General features: G+C 54.1%; 1 protein-coding gene across 4 annotated transcripts in view; it reads left to right on the top strand.

The window, feature by feature from the left end:
* The first annotated feature begins 10,848 nt into the window (after positions 1-10,848).
* DVL3 (dishevelled segment polarity protein 3) overlaps positions 10,849-17,050 on the top strand; it is a 46,516-nt gene continuing 40,314 nt past the window's right edge. For all 4 annotated transcript variants that reach the window (XM_075004212.1, XM_075004213.1, XM_075004209.1 and 1 more), the window contains exon 1: positions 10,849-11,041. In XM_075004212.1, the coding sequence (XP_074860313.1) occupies positions 10,875-11,041 (167 nt within the window). In that variant the 5' untranslated portion in view covers positions 10,849-10,874. The remainder of the gene's footprint in view (positions 11,042-17,050) is intronic.

Here is a 17,050-nt window from a genome sequence, read left to right as displayed (position 1 = left end):
GAGGCTCTGTTTTATTCAGAATTAATTTAAAAAGATGCGTCTTAAGCCTCTATGAAGCAGTGGTGAGAGTTATAAAGTGTATGCAACACTATGTCCTAGTGAGATGGTGTGGTTTTGGAGGGCAGGGATAGCAACCGTGTAAAAATACTTGCAAGCCAGCTGGAAGATTCAGGCAGCTTAAAATCTCTCTGGGTGTCTTCTGTATTTTTAACAGTATAAAGCTGGTTAAAAGATTGGCTTTCACTTGTAATTGCGTAACTAGCTTGTTGTGAACAGAGGCTCTGGATTTTTTGTGCCAAGGAACAAACAATTCTGCTTTCTGTGTTCTACATTCCTCAACCTGAATTCTCTGTGCCAAAGCAGCTGATTTCTTATTGTTGCGAGCCTCGCTCATCCAGGGGTTAGAGGCATGTACAAAAGAGATTTTAAAAGTAGAATGTTCCTGCATTGCTGGACTTTGTCCTAATCTCTCAGGGCTCTTCTGAGTGGCTTTTTATACTCTTGTGTCAGGATCTGCACTTTTCAAAAAGGAGACTTCTCAACATATGTGATCTCTTCCCAGGTACAGCCATAGTCAAGTGCAGGCACTCTTACTTGGAAAGCCGGGGCCGGGGGGGGGGAGGCCATCAGACGTTAGTTACCTGGAATGCAAAAAGTCCATGGAGGTCTTGACTGAACTGTAAAATCAGCTTCCCATTTTTAGGAGGGATGGAAGTAGTAGCTTCATGTATTTTGTTAAGGCTGGGACAGGCTTTTGTGATTATCTAACCTGGCATTCTGCATAAACCAAGTCAGAGAATTTCACCCACTGGTTCCTGAAAAAGCCTACATCATCTTCTGGGTGAACAAGGGTATATCTTTTATATCCTGTGAGCTGAGTGCTTGGGCAGCCATCCAGGAGAAATTCAGGTGCCACCCAGCTGATCAGCAGAGCACGCACAACCACCCACAGCTGTCCGCATGTGTGTCTATTGGCGGTGCACATCCACACGTCGTGGTGCACATAACAAAATTTATTCCGACCATGGATGGAAAACAGCGGGAATACTGGTTACATGTAGTTATTTAATGTCTTCCAGACCAGCCATTTTTACCACCATGTCATCAGAGACTGGTCTGAACAGGCTTCCGTGGCAGGCTAAAATCCTAGTAGCCAGTCTATAGGGGTGCTTACATCCTTGGCAGCTGTGATGCTCACTAGCTGCTGCAACATTTTTGACCCGTTCTACACCATAAACTTGCATCAGTTTGTCTGCCTCGGTCAAGGAGGCGAAAAATCCAAGTGACACAGTTATACTGACCGAAGCTGGGGCGTAGAGAGTGCTATAGCAACGTCAGGGCTTCTCCTGCTTCCGCGCAGGTGAATTAACTATGTCAACAGGAGAAGCTCTCGTATCAGCACAGTGGCCTCTTCACCGATGTACTACAGTGGTGCGGCTGCACTGGTTCATCATTTAAAGTATTCATTTGTGCGCAGGCATTGGAACTAGAGGTGCTGCTGCACTGCCTGACTTCAAGTGGTTTTCATCAAATACGCTCAGCTCTCGCTGTACAAGCACAGTTGGTTCCCAACTTTCTGCACGTAGGTGAAAACTCGTAAGAGGGACACCAAATTACCATTAAACGCACGTTAAAGTCTCGAGTTGGTTGCTAGTGCCTAGTGCTCCTAACTCGGCACGTGTCACTGCTTTTGAAAGTAAGTAAACCTTGTGGCAGGGGTTGGAGAGGGGTAAAGGCTGGGGGCAGTTTGGGGCCATGAGTGGGAGGGAGGGTTAAAACCTGAGGGCAGCTCCAGTGGAGGAGGTGCTGGCTCATTCCTCCAGGCTGCAGCAGCAGTACCTGGGGTGAGTGCGGTGGGCCGGGGTGAGTGTTGGGAGTGGGCCAGGCTGGGGCTGCAGATCTCTCCACTCCCCAGACAGGGACCCTGCAGCTGGCTCATATAAGCAGGGGAAGTTCAGTCGTTTTGTGAACAAAGGTAGGTGTGTGAGTCCCTTGTTTTAGCGAGTGCTCGTTAAATAAGAGATGAGTGTACAAAGTTTCCAATTTGGTTCAATGGCTCTCAACACCTCCACCGTATAAATTGTTCCAGTATGCCCGGACCTGTTGTTAGTGTAGATGTAAGACTAGTCTGTTCAGCAGGTTCCTCTTGGAAATGGCTTGCTTAGCTTACTCCTAATTTCCCTGTCTTTGTGGGCTTTGCTCCCATGCATTGAGTGAATCACACCAAAGGCAATGTTTATCAGTTGGGAGTTGTTAATCACTGGGGAGAACCTGGCCCAGGACTGTCCAGAGTGGAGAAGGGTAATCCGTGAAGCGTGGCCCAATTTGAGAGGTGCCCCCGCAGTGCAGACGAGGTGGAGAAGAAGAAAAGAGGCAAAACTGCCCTGTGCCCCGTCAACAGCTACCCACCCCCGCACCTTCTGTGATAAACCTGCTGGCTCCATAATTGGGCTGGTCGGCCATCAACCGACTCACCAAGAGGAGGGTCACGTGAAGACGTCCTCGTTAGCAAGTGACCACCAAGAGGAGAGAGATGAATCGCTTTGCCCATTTTCAAAAAGCAGCTGCAAAAATGGCTGTTGATGAGTCTCTGGAGCAGCACTGGAACGACAGAATGTGGAAGCAGCGGTGGCAGCCTGCAATCTGGGGGCTGCATGTGGCCCATCGGGGTTCTACATGTGGCCTGCGAGACATTTTGTTTGTCATTGCCCATGCGCAGGGTAGCCAGGGTCTGCTGGTTTCCATCCATGTCATTATTTTCCTCTCAGACGTGAGGTGTGTGCTGATTGCACACAACATTGTGTGAGCTGTGTTCCTAATGCATCCACTCAGAGTGCAGCTGTGGTTCATTTGGCACTTCCCGCACATTCTAGGTGCACAAGCACAGTTAAATTACGCTAGCCTGGGAAGCTGTCTTGGATTGAATCATAGAACACTAAGACTGGAAGGGACCTCGAGAGGCCATCGAGTCCAGCCCCCTGCCCCAATGGCAGGACCAAGTACTGTCTAAACCATCCCTGATAGACATCTATCTAACCTGTTCCTACATATCTCCAGCGATGGAGATTCCACAACCTCCCTTGGCAATTTATTCCACTGTTTGACTGCCCTGACAGTTAGGAACTTTTTCCTAATGTCTAACCTAAATCTCCCTTGCTGCAGTTTAAACCCATTGCCTCTTGTTCTATCCTCAGAGGCCAAGAAGAACAAGTTGTCTCCTTCCTCCTTATGACTCCCTTATGAAGGAGGACCACTCATGTAGCCCAGTCATTAACCTGTGTTGGCTATCAATGGTATACAGCCTTATTCATTCGGTCAACCATACCGTGGCCCTGTCAGCACCCACCTTATCCTGGGGGAGCCTAGCATTATAGAATACTTTGAAAGACTCCTCTTTCAGCAACAGAAGCCCCCAGTGATGTGGTGGAAGCTCCACTGTGTTCAGCAGCCTTTCTAACAGAAAAAAAGTGCAAGGAATTAGGAGCACGGAAAATTACAAGAGAGGTGCCAGATATGCCCACCTGAGAGCACCCCACAGGAGCTTGAATATTAGCTCTGTGTATGGTGCCAGGGCCACTACCTGTAGGACCAACAGGAGATGAGGTTGCACTAGATATTTGTATGATTGGGGGATGGTAACACACTGAGCAGGAAGCTCTTTCTGGCAGACCTCCCCATGTCCAAGTGCACTAAAACACTTGGGCTATGTCTACACTAGACGCATGTGTCGAGAGAGATGACTGTTAATCTCGACAGAACCTCTGCCAGCAGATTGCACCTACACACAATTTGTTCTGTCGATAGAGAACTGCCAGCCTGCACTGCCCTCTCGTGCCAGGAAGTGGAATAGCAGCTCTGCAAAGAGGGCTGCCCAGCAACCAGAAGCTCTCTCTGTCGACAGAATTGTCTACACTGTACGCCTGTCGATAGCTTGTTGTGCCTCAAATTTTTGAGGGATAACGCTGTCGAGGCAAATGCAGAGTTTTCTGTCGATGATCTGTCGATAAAATGCTGTAAGTGTGCATATACTCCGAGTTATGTCCCCTTCTGCCGACAAATCCTCTAGTGTAGACACAGCTTAGGAGAGGCAGTTATGCTATATTCTGGAATATCTTTGAGGCATTCTTACTGCAGTGGGGGACAGCGTGTAGCCCTCATGCCTTGATGGCACTCTCAGGTGAAAAAGGGCACGTTAAAGGAGACGTTTGGACTGTGGGCAGGATCCCTATGGACTCAAACCCTTCATCTGCCAGCCAATGTTCTGTGCAAAGAGCCATTGCATCTACAGAAAGAACTCCAGACCGAGAGCAGTGACAGTTTCCCCCTGGGCTGAGGTGGAAGTCACCCACTCCCCTCCTCAAGCCTCCTGCAGTTGCCTCTTACTTGCCAGCTTTTACTGCTTTGTGCTTTGAGATAAAGCTAAATATTAGGCTGATCCCCATCGCTCAGGGTTGTGAATTATTTTGTGCCCTGTGCAATGTAGTTAGCTTGACCTAAATCTCACTGTACACAGAGCTACCTCTGCAGAAGAATTCTTCCATCAGCGTAGCTACTAGCTCTCAGAGCCGTGGGCAGACTGAAAAACCCCTACCAACAGTGGCAGAGGCAGCTATGGTGCAGCGTCAAAGGTGCAGTGCCAGAGCTCTGCTGCTCTGGGTATAGATACACCTGCACTGTGTGTTCCTTAAGGTTGTTTGTTGTGAGAGGGGTAGTTAGTTTCAGGCTAAGCAATTAGCTTAGGAACGAAGTTGAGCGTTTTGAAAATGTCTGTGTTCAGCAGCATGTTGTACGGATGTGAGACACGGGTGATAGCAGAAGATTCAAAAAGAATTTTGGCCTTTGAAAGAAGTTGTTATAGAAAGATTCTGAGAATAGGATGGATGCAGAAGATCACCAATGAGGAATTATATAGAAAGACACAGGAAAGAGAACCTGCCGCAGAAGGTTATAAAACAGAAGCTACCACTATTTGGGGATATTTGCAGAATGAACGATGAATGAAAAATCAAGACCCTGGTTTTCAGCATAATGGACGGTTCAAATAGGAGAGGCAGACCCCACAGAGAATGGATAGCTGATGTAGCAGATTGGTGCAGAGCTAGTCTACAGAAACTAAGCCCCTCTGCACTGAACAGGGGAAGATGGAAGGAAATATTGAGAGAGGCATCAGACACCAACGGGCGCTGAGCCCCCGGTTATTGATGATGATGATGATGATAACAGATTCTCAGTCATGTGAGTGTGGCTCCCTGCCAGCAGCACCACCTGAGTGACCCAGGCCCAATGACTTGTTGGAATTGCCTGAAAAAGATGAGTGCGGATTTTGCCCTGGCAGTCTGGGACCCCAAGCAAACTGGACTGTTCCCTCCAAGAGATGATACAGGGGATTCAGGCCTCGATGCTGGATGATTTTTCAGAATCTAGCCCCATTCTGAGCCCTTGGCATTAGGATGCTTCCTTGGGCACCCTCCGGTCCAGGCGCTGGCCAGTATAACAGAATCCCTCTCCAGCAGAGCTGTCTGAATGTCCCAGCAGCTCCTTGCTCTTTAGTGAGACTGTTTGTTTCTCAAAGGGATAACGAGGCATGTAGGTGAAAGGAGTTCCCAGGTCTCAGACAGGCAGAGGCTTCCCTAACCAGCCATCAACTTGTACACGTGTGAGGAGGAATCTGCTGCTGGGATAGTTTTCCCTGCCTCCTTTACAGGTGCTAAAGGGAGAGAGGGGAGCAGAAGTTCCAAGGGGACTGCAGGGAGTACTAGGGAGCAGATAAGGGAGAGGGGGTTTTAGAGAGACAGGGAGTGTGAGTTGGGATATGTTAGAATGAGGGGAGCACATGGTTGTGAGGGGCTGATAGTAAAATGATGAGCTGGGTGGGTAAGAGAGAGGATGGTGGACAAAAGGAAGGTTACAAGAGCCCAGGGTCTAGGGACTCATGTTGGCTTTTGTAGGAGAACTTGGTAGGTGTTGGAGCTGGAGGGAAGATGGTGGGGGATGTAGTCCCTGTATGGAGAGAGGGGTTGTGCCTGGCTATAGGAGAGCAGTGAGAGCAGATTAAATGAACTGTGTGGGTGTGGTCAGGCTCTGATGAGAGTGGGGGCAGCTGGTGGATGTTGGGAAGCCAGGACTGGAGGGAAGCATGTTTGTTCAGGCATTGGGGCTGCCTGGAACCCTGTGGGTGTAAGGGAAGGAGTTGTAGAGAAGCCACGGCTGCAGGGAGGGGAATGAGGCCTGCACATATCTTGGGGAGGCTGTCCTGCAGCCCTGGGGGCAGAGAAGGGGCTGCAGTGAAGCTGGAGGTGGGTGGAGTTCTGTATGTAATTGGCGGATGTGGTAGGGGGCTGCTGGAAAGACAGAACTGGGGAGAGCTCTCCTGGAGTCTGGGGTCAGAGGGAAATCAAAGTGTCCGAAGAGGGTCAAGAGTATGGGTGCCAGCCAGTTTTCCCCTCTGCATTTTTAACATCCCTATGCAGAATAAATTTTGTTATGTGCAAATGTGCATCACCAGTTGAAACACAGGCTGCTGGGTGGCCGCTCAAGTGCTCAGCTTACAGGGAACACCAGTGTCAATGTCAAGGCAAACTGTCAAGAAGCAGACACAAACCCCTGAATGGTTTAATGTTCTATAATTAGATTTAACCACTAAGTAACAAGCATGAACACTGCAGGCACTGTAAAAACCTTCCCGTCAACTCACGCACATTGGACAAGCACTCAGGTCTATCCTGTCACTCAGGCAAGGGTGCCTTTGTAATAGACGGTCCCTTCTACCAAAAAAATCACATTAATACTCAGGTTACTCCCAGTCCTAAAGGCCTACCACCCAAATCAGTTACACCCCAGGTCTCTCACCAAAGACAACAGGGGTAGCCAACCCTACCATAGTTTTTCATCTTTAGTTTAAGAAATGAGTAATTTACAAGATTAAAGCAGGTGAATATAATACAGGTTCCAAAAGCTGACTGTAGCTGCTATAAACGGAAGCTATATATGTTCTTTAGGGTTAAGCAGCTTGTGGATCCCTTGCTTATGCTTAGAAATACTGCCCTCTCTGAATGCCAAGCAGCAGAGGGATGGTAATTTATCTAATGGGGATTTGATCCCCCAGGATTTGAGCCGAGGTGGGATGAGGGCTCAGGTGCTGTACCAATTTCGAGGGAGGGAGGGAAGCAATCAACAAGTCTTTCATCCACTGACCTTCCACAGTGGTTTGTCTGGCATCTATAGGCTGCCATTCCTAGGGAAGGAGGCAAGGTAAATTGGTATTCCACAGAACAACAAGAAGTCTTGTGGCACATTATAGATTAACAGATATTTTGAAGCATAAGCTTTCGTGGGCAAAGACCTGCTTCATCAGATGCAGTGTGGTATTCCACACTTAGCAATGCTTCTCCTGCAACCGTGGATCTTACAGTTTTAGCAAACACTTAAATATTACCTTCTATCAAAACCAAAAAGCAGTCCAGTAGCATTTCTAGTGCAGTGGGTGGCAATGGTGCTAGTATGTAAACAGCCTACAACAGGGGTCGGCAACCAAAAGAGCAAGAAGAGCCTTTTTTTTTTCTTCTTTTAATTCAATAAAAAACTCAGTAATTCAAGAACTGCTATCAAGAGCCACAAAGAACTCCTTAGAGAGCCACATGCGGCTCCGGAGCCGCAGGTTGCAAACCCCTGGCAAGTGTTTTATAAAGTCAGAATGCAAAACACATTCTTCTCTCTCTTAACAATAGTAACACAGAGGAGCCCAGCTGATTTCCAGCTACACATTTGTCAGTGTGCAGTGAGGTCCAGGCAGGAGCTGGCTCCTGGTCTGCCAGCATCACATGGGGAGCTAGTGCCTACAGAAGGGGCTGTGGAGAAGCTGTGTGTATTGAAGGGTGGGAATGTCCTGGACTCCTATTGTGGGGGATCTGGTTGATGCAGGGAAACTGAGGAGCAGTAGAGAAGCCAGGGCTCTGTATGTTGGGGGGGCTGTAGGAAATCTGGGGCTGTGGGGCTCTGTGCTGCGGGGGGTAGTAGGGAAACTGGGTGCTCTGTGTATTGGGGGGGGGGGCTGAAGGGAAGCTGGGGCTCATGAAAAGCCCTGAGTTGTGGGGGCTGTAAGAAAGTAAGGCTGGGGGAGTCTATTTTGTGGGGCTGTAGGAAAAGTGTGGAGGCTGAATACTCAAGGGGCTTTGCGGGGGGCTCCAGGTACTCAGGGAAGGCTACAGGGAAGTGGGGTAGGTGGATTGTCTGTTGGGGGGGCTGTAATGAAGCGGGAGGCTCTGTGTTGGGGGCTGTAAGGAGGTGGGGGGTTCGGGATACTTGGGGACAGCTGTAGGGAAGTGGGTTGGGAGGCTGTGAGGGGGTGGGGTCTCTGAGTGCTGGGGGCTGTAATGAGGTGGGGGGTTCGGGATACTTGGGGACAGCTATAGGGAAGTGGGTTGGGAGGCTGTGAGGGGGTGGGGTCTCTGAGTGCTGGGGGCTGTGGGGGGGCAGGGGCAGTTTGTTGGAGCGGGGGCTCTGAGTGCTGTAGCTGGTGTTGGGGCAGGGGGCTATGGACGCAGGGGTCTGAGTGCTAAGGGCTATGAGCGGGGGGGCTCTGAGTGCTGGGGGCCTCTGAGCATGGGAGGGCTATAAGGAGATGGGGACGGCTCAGGGTACGCAAGGGGGCAGTGTGTTGGGGGTCGGGGCTATAGATGGGGGGCTCTGAGTGCTGTGGGGGCAGGGGGCTGAGTGTGGGAGGGCTACAAGGAGATGGGGAAGTCTCAGGGTACGCAGGGGGTGGTGTGTTGGGGCGGCGGCTATGGGAGGGGGGCTCGGAGTGTGGGGGCTGTGGGGGGCAGGGGGCTCTGATTGCTGGGGTCTGTGGGGGGCGGTGTGTTGGGGCAGGGGGCTCAGAGTGCTGGGGGCTGTGGGGAGCGGGGGCTATGGGAAGGGGGCTCGGAGTGTGGGGGCTGTAGGGAGAGGGGGGCAGGGGCAGTGTGCTGGGGTCTGTGGGAGGCGGGGGTGTTGTGCTGGGGGGCAGGGCACTCGGTGTGCTGGGGTCTGTGGGGGGCGGTGTAATGGGGCGGGGGGCTGAGAGTTCAGGGGCTGTGGGGGGCGGGGGGCTTGGAGTGCAGGGGCTGTGGGGGGCGGTGTGTTGGGGGCTGTAGGGGGTGGTGGCGGTGTGGTGGGGGTGGGGGGCTTGGAGTGCAGGGGCTGTGGGGGGCGGTGTGTTGGGGGCTGTGGGGGGCGGTGGCGGTGTGGTGGGGGTGGGGGGCTCGGAGTGCTGGGGGCTGTGGGGGGCGGGGCGGTGTGTTGGGGTTGGGGGGCTCAGAGTGTAGGGTCTGTGGGGGGCGGGGGCGGTGTGCTGGGGCAGGGGGCTCGGACTGCAGGGTCTGTGGGGGGCAGTGTGTTGGGGGCTGTGGGGGGTGGGGGCTATGGGAGGGGGCTCACAGTGCGGGGGCTGTGGGGGGCGGGGGCGGTGTGTTGAGGGCGGGGGGCTCGGAGTGCGGGGTCTGTGGGGGGCGGCGGCGGTGTGTTGCGGGCGGGGGGCCCGGAGTGCGGGGGGCTGTGGGGGGCGGGGGCGGTGTGTTGGGGCGGGGGGATCGGAGTGCGGGGGCTGTGGGGGGCGGGGGCGGTGTGCTGGGGGCGGGGGGATCGGAGTGCGGGGGCTGTGGGGGGCGGGGGCGGTGTGCTGGGGGCGGGGGGATCGGAGTGCGGGGGCTGTGGGGGGCAGGGGCGGTGTGCTGGGGGCGGGGGGATCGGAGTGCGGGGGCTGTGGGGGGCGGGGGCGGTGTGTTGGGGCGGGGGGATCGGAGTGCGGGGGCTGTGGGGGGCGGGGGCGGTGTGCTGGGGGCGGGGGGATCGGAGTGCGGGGGCTGTGGGGGGCGGGGGCGGTGTGCTGGGGGCGGGGGGATCGGAGTGCGGGGGCTGTGGGGGGCGGGGGCGGTGTGCTGGGGGCGGGGGGCTCGGAGTGCGGGGTCTGTGGGGGGCGGCGGCGGTGTGTTGCGGGCGGGGGGCCCGGAGTGCGGGGGGCTGTGGGGGGCGGGGGCGGTGTGTGGGGGCGGGGGGATCGGAGTGCGGGGGCTGTGGGGGGCGGGGGCGGTGTGCTGGGGGCGGGGGGATCGGAGTGCGGGGGCTGTGGGGGGCGGGGGCGGTGTGCTGGGGGCGGGGGGATCGGAGTGCGGGGGCTGTGGGGGGCGGGGGCGGTGTGTTGGGGCGGGGGGATCGGAGTGCGGGGGGCTGTGGGGGGCGGGGGCGGTGTGCTGGGGGCGGGGGGATCGGAGTGCGGGGGCTGTGGGGGGCGGGGGCGGTGTGCTGGGGGCGGGGGGATCGGAGTGCGGGGGCTGTGGGGGGCGGGGGCGGTGTGCTGGGGGCGGGGGGATCGGAGTGCGGGGGCTGTGGGGGGCGGGGGCGGTGTGTTGGGGCGGGGGGATCGGAGTGCGGGGGCTGTGGGGGGCGGGGGCAGTGTGTTGGGGCGGGGGTCTCGGAGTGCGGGGGCTGTGGGGGGCGGGGGCGGTGTGCTGGGGGCGGGGGGATCGGAGTGCGGGGGGCTGTGGGGGGCGGGGGCGGTGTGCTGGGGGCGGGGGTCTCGGAGTGCGGGGGCTGTGGGGGGCGGGGGCGGTGTGCTGGGGGCGGGGGTCTCGGAGTGCGGGGGCTGTGGGGGGCGGGGGCTATAGGCGGGGGGCTCGGAGTGCGGGGCAGGGCGGGGCGAGGCCGGGCCGCGGCCGGCGGGGCGGAGCCGGAGTTTGCGCCGTGAGCCGGGCGGCGCTGGGACCCGGAGAACAAGGGCCGGGGTCCGCACCGCCAGAGGCCGGGCCGGGCCGCGGGGTTGGGGCGCCGCGCCGGGGCGGGGGGCTGGTGCGCGGGGCCCGGCGGGGGCGGCGGCGCGGGCGGATCGGGCCGGGGGCGCCATGGCGGCGGCCGAGACGAAGATCATCTACCACCTGGACGAGCAGGAGACGCCCTACCTGGTGAAGCTGCCGATCCCGGCCGAGCGGGTCACGCTGGGCGACTTCAAGGGCCTCCTCAACCGGCCCAACTACAAGTTCTACTTCAAGTCTATGGACGATGACTTCGGGTGAGCGGGGGGCGCCCCCCAGTCCGGGCCCCGGGGTGCTCCCGCTCCGCCCCCCCCAGTCCGGGCCCCGGGGTGCGCGCCCCCTCCGGGCCCGCCCCCCAATCCCGGCCCCGGGGTGCTCCCCCTCCGCCCGCACCCCCATTCCCGGCCCCGGGGTGCGACCCCCTCCGCCCGCACCCCCATTCCCGGCCCCGGGGTGCGACCCCCTCCGCCCGCACCCCCATTCCCGGCCCCGGGGTGCTCCCGCTCAGCTCCACCCCCATTCCCGGCCCCGGGGTGCTCCCGCTCAGCTCCACCCCCCGCCGGGGTTTTCTCCCAGTCAGCTTCCCCGTCCCTCCAAATCCTGGCCCTGGGTTCCGCCGGGTGCGCTCCCCTTCCGGTGTCCCCCCATCGGGTCCTTCGCCCCCCATCCCAGCCTGGAATGCGCTCCCGCAGCCGATCCCACTGTGCCCGTTTCCGTTCCTGGGCTGCCCTCAGCCGGCTCCCCCCGCCCCCCGTTATGTCCCGTGTTGGGTGGCCTCTCCACTCCTCATCTCACCTCATTCCCTTTCCAGGGGGTGCTGGGGAAGCTCCCCTCCCCCAGCTTCCCCATCCCATCTCTGGGGTGAGCCTGGGCAGCCCCCACAGCCCGGCTTCCCCCAGTGCCACCCTTGAGTGCCTCTGCATTATCCCTTAGCCCCATCCTTGGCAGTGTGCTCAGGTACAACACCCCCCATCCCGTCCTATCCCCTCCGATCCACAGGGTATACTGGAGGAGGGCATCCCTGGCTTCCCTTATCCCCATCCCAGGGGTGTGCTGGGGACAGCCTCCCCAGCTTCCCATCCTGCAGATTGTGCTCCAAGGCGGTGGTCTGTTGATGACCCTCCCCAACTCCATCCCCACGTTGGGAGTGGGACAGCACTCTGTCCAAGCTTCCTTGTGTCCCATTTTTGGAGTGTGTGTGGAGGAAACATCCCCCTCCAGCTTCTTCTCAGTCCTGTCCTGGGGTGGGAACACCGATCCTGTCTCCAGCCTAGGGTTATGTGAGGGAGCATCTGAGCTTTGTCAAAGAGGGAATCCCTCAGTGCTTAAAAATTCGTTTCAGGGGAGGATCTTCTAACCCAGATGTAAACGTTTGAGAGGCCGATAGTCTGTTCCCAAGGGTTATATCTGGGTTAAAAGGTTGGGAGAGTTGTTCTTCCTTCCCCCTCTCATTCTGGGGCTCCACAGGCTAGTTTTGCTGACATCTCTGTCCCCCCCGCTCCCCAACAAAATCTACATCTCGTTAAGGAACCGCCAACCATGTATGCACTCCTAATTTTCTGTGGAGACCCTGATCCTTTCCTCTCCACAGGATATTCCCATCCCTTCACCCCATTCTGTCATCTTGCATCTCTTCTCCAATCTCCATGGACATCCCATTTCTTTCCAGGGAGCTCTGCTCCTCTTCTCTTGCAGAGCACCTGCTTGGTAAGGGGTTGCAGGGCCCGTCTTGCTTGTTTTTTTTTTTTTCCCTCACCGGATTCACAATTTACACTAGAACTTGTGAGGGAGTGTCTGGGGGTTGCAAGTGCCCTGTAATTTCATACTCCTCCTAGCTCCTTTCTGCTACAGCCGAGGACTGCCTCGGGCCATGACCTTGTTAGATCTCATAAAATAAACAGGCTGGGCCTGGTTACTGCTTGAATGAGAGACTTTGAGTGCTGTACAAAGCAGTGTGTGGGAGTCATTGTTTTTATTTTTCTCCTCCAAAGTCAGTTTTGATCCTGATGGGGCTGGTGTTAGGTCTGGGGATGACATCTTTTAGATGAGACTTAAAACCAACGTAAAGTCTACTCATGGTCATGCAAGATTCCTGGCACTTCTCAAATGAGTGTATGGCCTTTTATCCAAATTCCAGCTAAGTACCTTTTCCTGCCCTGCATTCCGTCAGGAATTTTAGTTGTTTGCATTACATATTCTGTGCTTAAATTGTTGCATCCCATTGTTGAGTACTGTTAAGCGGCTGCTGCTTTACCCTGAGGGGAAGCTGACTTTCCGTGGTGGTTGAAATGAATTCTCTGCATATCGTTGGTAAATAAATGCTTTGCAGGGGGCGTTTTTGAAATGTTCCTCTCGAAATGAATTAAAACTCTTGACTGCAACACTGCATGGATGTGGAGAAGTGTCTGTATTTGTCAACAAAGTATAGTAAATAAATAGCGGTGTCTTGTAGCCAGGGGTCTGGTGGAAGCTGCAGGGACTTGTATTAGGCCTGGTCTTATTTCATAGCTTTGCTAATGATTCAGAAGAAGAGACATATGGCAGATTAGTGAAATCTGCAGCTGAAGCAAAACAGGGAGGAGCTATAGATACCAGTGAGGCCAGAGAAGTGTTACACAGACGCCCAGGCTATGTCTATGCAGCCTGGTCCCTAAAAGCAGGTGTGAATGCAGTTTGTCCACACTTTTGCTGAGGACAGACTTTGAGCCCCCAGGAATGGCTTTTTGTTTTGTCTGCGGAGAGTGCTTCTGCTGACAATGCAGCATGTATACTTGTACTTGCTATGGCAAAACTTCTGTTGTTGTTGAGGGAGGAGGTATTAAGCACCAGTGAATGACCAAAGTCCTATTGAACAGTTGTAAGTGTAGACAAAGCCCCAGTGAGAATAGGAAGGGGCTGCAAATAAAAATAAGAAGGATCCACTTGGACGAATGCAAATCATGCAGTGGGAGAAGGGAATAACCCTAAACCTGAATCTTTGGATAGACGTAATGTGGGTTTTAGGAAGGGGTGAGAGACTGAGGGGGTGGGCAGCAAATCAGACAGGAGCCTGCAGCGTGATACGTGGCAAAAAACTGGCCGCTGTGGTTTTGTCTTAGTGCCATGTTCTTCTGTGCTGCTGAATAAATCATCTAACTGGGGTTGCAGATGGAGGGGCCTCATGTTCTGGAATAGAGAGGAGAGAGTCTCTATCTGACTCTGGGGAGAACCCATCTGGAAGGCTGCATTTACTCGGGTGCCTGCTCATTCAGAGAAGGGCAAGGAGAACGTGCTGAGGGCTGGAGGGAGATGGTAAGGCTTTGTCTACACATACTATGCAGTTTTGTGTGGCGCCACCGTGCTGACACAGCTGTGTCACGAAAAGTCGGGGAGCGTAGCTGCTGTTTGTCAGCTCTTTTGCCAGCCAACTGCTTCCACCCCCACCATGTGGCACTCGCGTAGTTGGCAGCAAAGTAGCAGGCTTTTCACGGCAAAACTTCTGTTTTTCGGGGAAGGGTTAGCACCTCTGAAAGACAAAAGTGTTGTTCAGTTCAGCGTAAATAGAGCGTAAGACTGATCCAGCTATGGAATTCTCTCTGAGAGAGGGGTGGAGTCCTTCTCACTCGAGATATTTTGGGAACTTCTCAATGGTATACGGGAGGGAATATTTTCAACTGACTCGTGGGGACTCAGGTGCTCTGGCAAGAAAATACTAGGGCTGTAGTGCCCAAAACACTATGCGCATGCATCTGTTTGACCTGCTGAGCGTGGCGAGTTGGCTTGAACAATAAATGTGTTTTTTAGGAAAATGTGTCTAGTTTGCTATAGCAGTAGCCAACGGCTTTGGAACTAGTTGGACACCACATTGCTAAGGTCTTGTGTTCCCATTTTAGTAAGATGGATGGAGATGGAAGATTGTAGTGATTTGTAGAGGGGCAACGACATGATAGTGCCATGTGAGTGACCGGAAAGAACAATGCTGTGTGGATCAGATAGGGAGGGGTGATATTCATGTGCACTTCTTATCCTTTGCCAGACAATCTGCCCTTTTCTCCCAGATTCTCTTCCCCATCACCAGCAAGGAGGAACATGGCTCCTGTGCAGCAAGTCTCCTGCACCGGCCTGGTTCGGACAGTGGGAGAACTTCTAGAAACTTCTCTAGGCTGCCAAGTCTTTTATGATGCAGAGGGAATGTTGGTGCCTCAAGGTTCAGTGGCAGCTTTTAAGGCCGAAAGGGGACGCGTCAAGACAAGGTGGACTTTGTGCGTTGGCCCCGGCTCTGAGGAGGCAAAATGCCTACAGAGTGCACTGAGTTCTCTGCGTGTCATTTGTCAGGGATGGATGGATTTCACTTTCCCCCAGCGTCAACCAAAGTACGATTTACCTACTGATGCAGGCCTGACAAGTGCCTCTCCCCAGCAGGCAGCAAAGATACAGCAGCCTGGACGCTTGTTCCTGCGATGGAAGAGATTTTTCGATCATTGTAGATAAGCCTCCTTTCTGAGTATCGGTAGGTAGGCTGGTGGAAGAATTCTTCTTTTATCTGGTCATGTCTACGCTGGGGTTAAGTCAGCATCGCTACAGTGCTCAGAGGTGTGAATTTTTCACACCCCTGAGTGCCACAGGTGTGCCAGCCTAACATTTAACTGGAGACCTGTGCTTAGTGAGTGGGGTTTTTTCTTTGTTTTATTTATCTTGGTAACATCGGTTTGCTCTGAGTATCAGGAGTGTAGTGATGCTCCTTGGAAATGTGCCTCAGAATTCTCCTTGCTGGGTTGCAGGGGTGATCAGCAGATAATGCTATCCAAAGTGCATGGTACCCAGCCTTGGAATAAGTGAATCCAAGAACGGTGTGTTTGGTGGGGAAAAAAGCCAGGAATAATTAATCTTAAGCAGTGAGGTGGCAACTCTTCCCAAGGTAGACCTCGTGGGGAGATGTGTTCTGTATCCACCCAGAGAGAAGCCTATTACTGCTCTGAGATGCAGTAGAATCGCAGCCAAGACTGGTTGTTGATAGTGAGGTTGGACTGTCCAGCAACATCCTCACCATGGGTGTTCCTGGGCCAGAGAATCCTGATGGCTGGGCATCAGGTGGCAGGAGGGCCAGTGGCTGGGAGTCCAGCTGGGGCGGTGGCAGTGGGCAGCCCTTGTGGCCTTGCTGGGTCTGGGAGCCTGTATGGGCTGGACTGGTGGCAACAGGCTGGCATTCAGCGTCCCGGCTGGCTAGCAGCTGGAAGCCCTGCCAGGGTTGGGAGCTGAGCCGGTGTCTGGGAGCAGGGGGATTGGTGGTAACTTTTCCTGGTCCGGCTCACTCCCTCGTTTGGGACTGGTCAGGTTCCGAGGGTGCTGAATCAGGAATGTGCAACCTGTATTGATCTAGTCTGCTGACTGTGTTCTGGAGTTCCCCTGGTAAATTACTTAATCTCTCTGTGCCTCAGTTCACCAGCTGTAAACCGGAAGTTATAATACTTTCACCCCACCGTTTGTCTTGTCTCTTGAAATCCTCAGAGCAGGGACTCTTATGTGTGCATGTGTCTCTGCTCAGTGCTTAGCATGGTGGCCCTTATCTCAGTTGGCACACTCATTAAAAATTTAAAATAAAAATCCTAAAAAACAAGTATCAGAGGGGTAGCCGTGTTAGTCTGGATCTGTAACAGCAACGCAGGGTCCTGTGGCACCTTATAGACTAAGAGAAAGTTTTGATGAAGTGAGTCTGTGCTCACGAAAGCTCATGCTCAAAACTTTCCTGTTAGTCTATAAGGTGCCACAGGACCCTTTGTTGCTGTCTAAAAAACAAGAGCACCCATGCAAGCTCTTGAAGGCCGTTGTTGTTTGCGTGATTATTCAGAAAGGATCTAGAGCTCAGTAATGTGCGATAAGGCTCTCTCAAGGTGTCTTAGTGAAACGGTGTCTTGCTTTATCCATCACAAATACAGCTCTTTTCTGCAGTCTGTGCTACGCAATGGTTAAATTAAAGGTGTGGTTTTAAGCCAATTTAGTTAAACTGGTGCAACTCTGTGGCTTCTCTCTCAAATCAATTTAAAGGAGGCTTTTATTGCTTTAGGTTGACCCTACCTATATAATCAGTTTTAAGCCAAAAGAAGGATGTCCACGCAGTCTTTGCTCTGGTTTAATATAAGTAGTTTTTTTACACCTGTGCAATTTCTTGTGTAGGTAAATTCTTCGCAACTAGCCAAAGGTTTCCCCCTTCTGTGCTCTCCCTAAGTCTCTGGTTACCTCAGAGTTTCCCCCCACACATACACACTGTTTCTCTTTTCTCATAACTC

This window comes from Carettochelys insculpta, chromosome 10 (genome assembly GCF_033958435.1).
Source record: "Carettochelys insculpta isolate YL-2023 chromosome 10, ASM3395843v1, whole genome shotgun sequence".
NCBI classification, from domain to species: domain Eukaryota; kingdom Metazoa; phylum Chordata; order Testudines; family Carettochelyidae; genus Carettochelys; species Carettochelys insculpta.
This window is presented reverse-complemented; position numbering and strand designations above follow the sequence as displayed.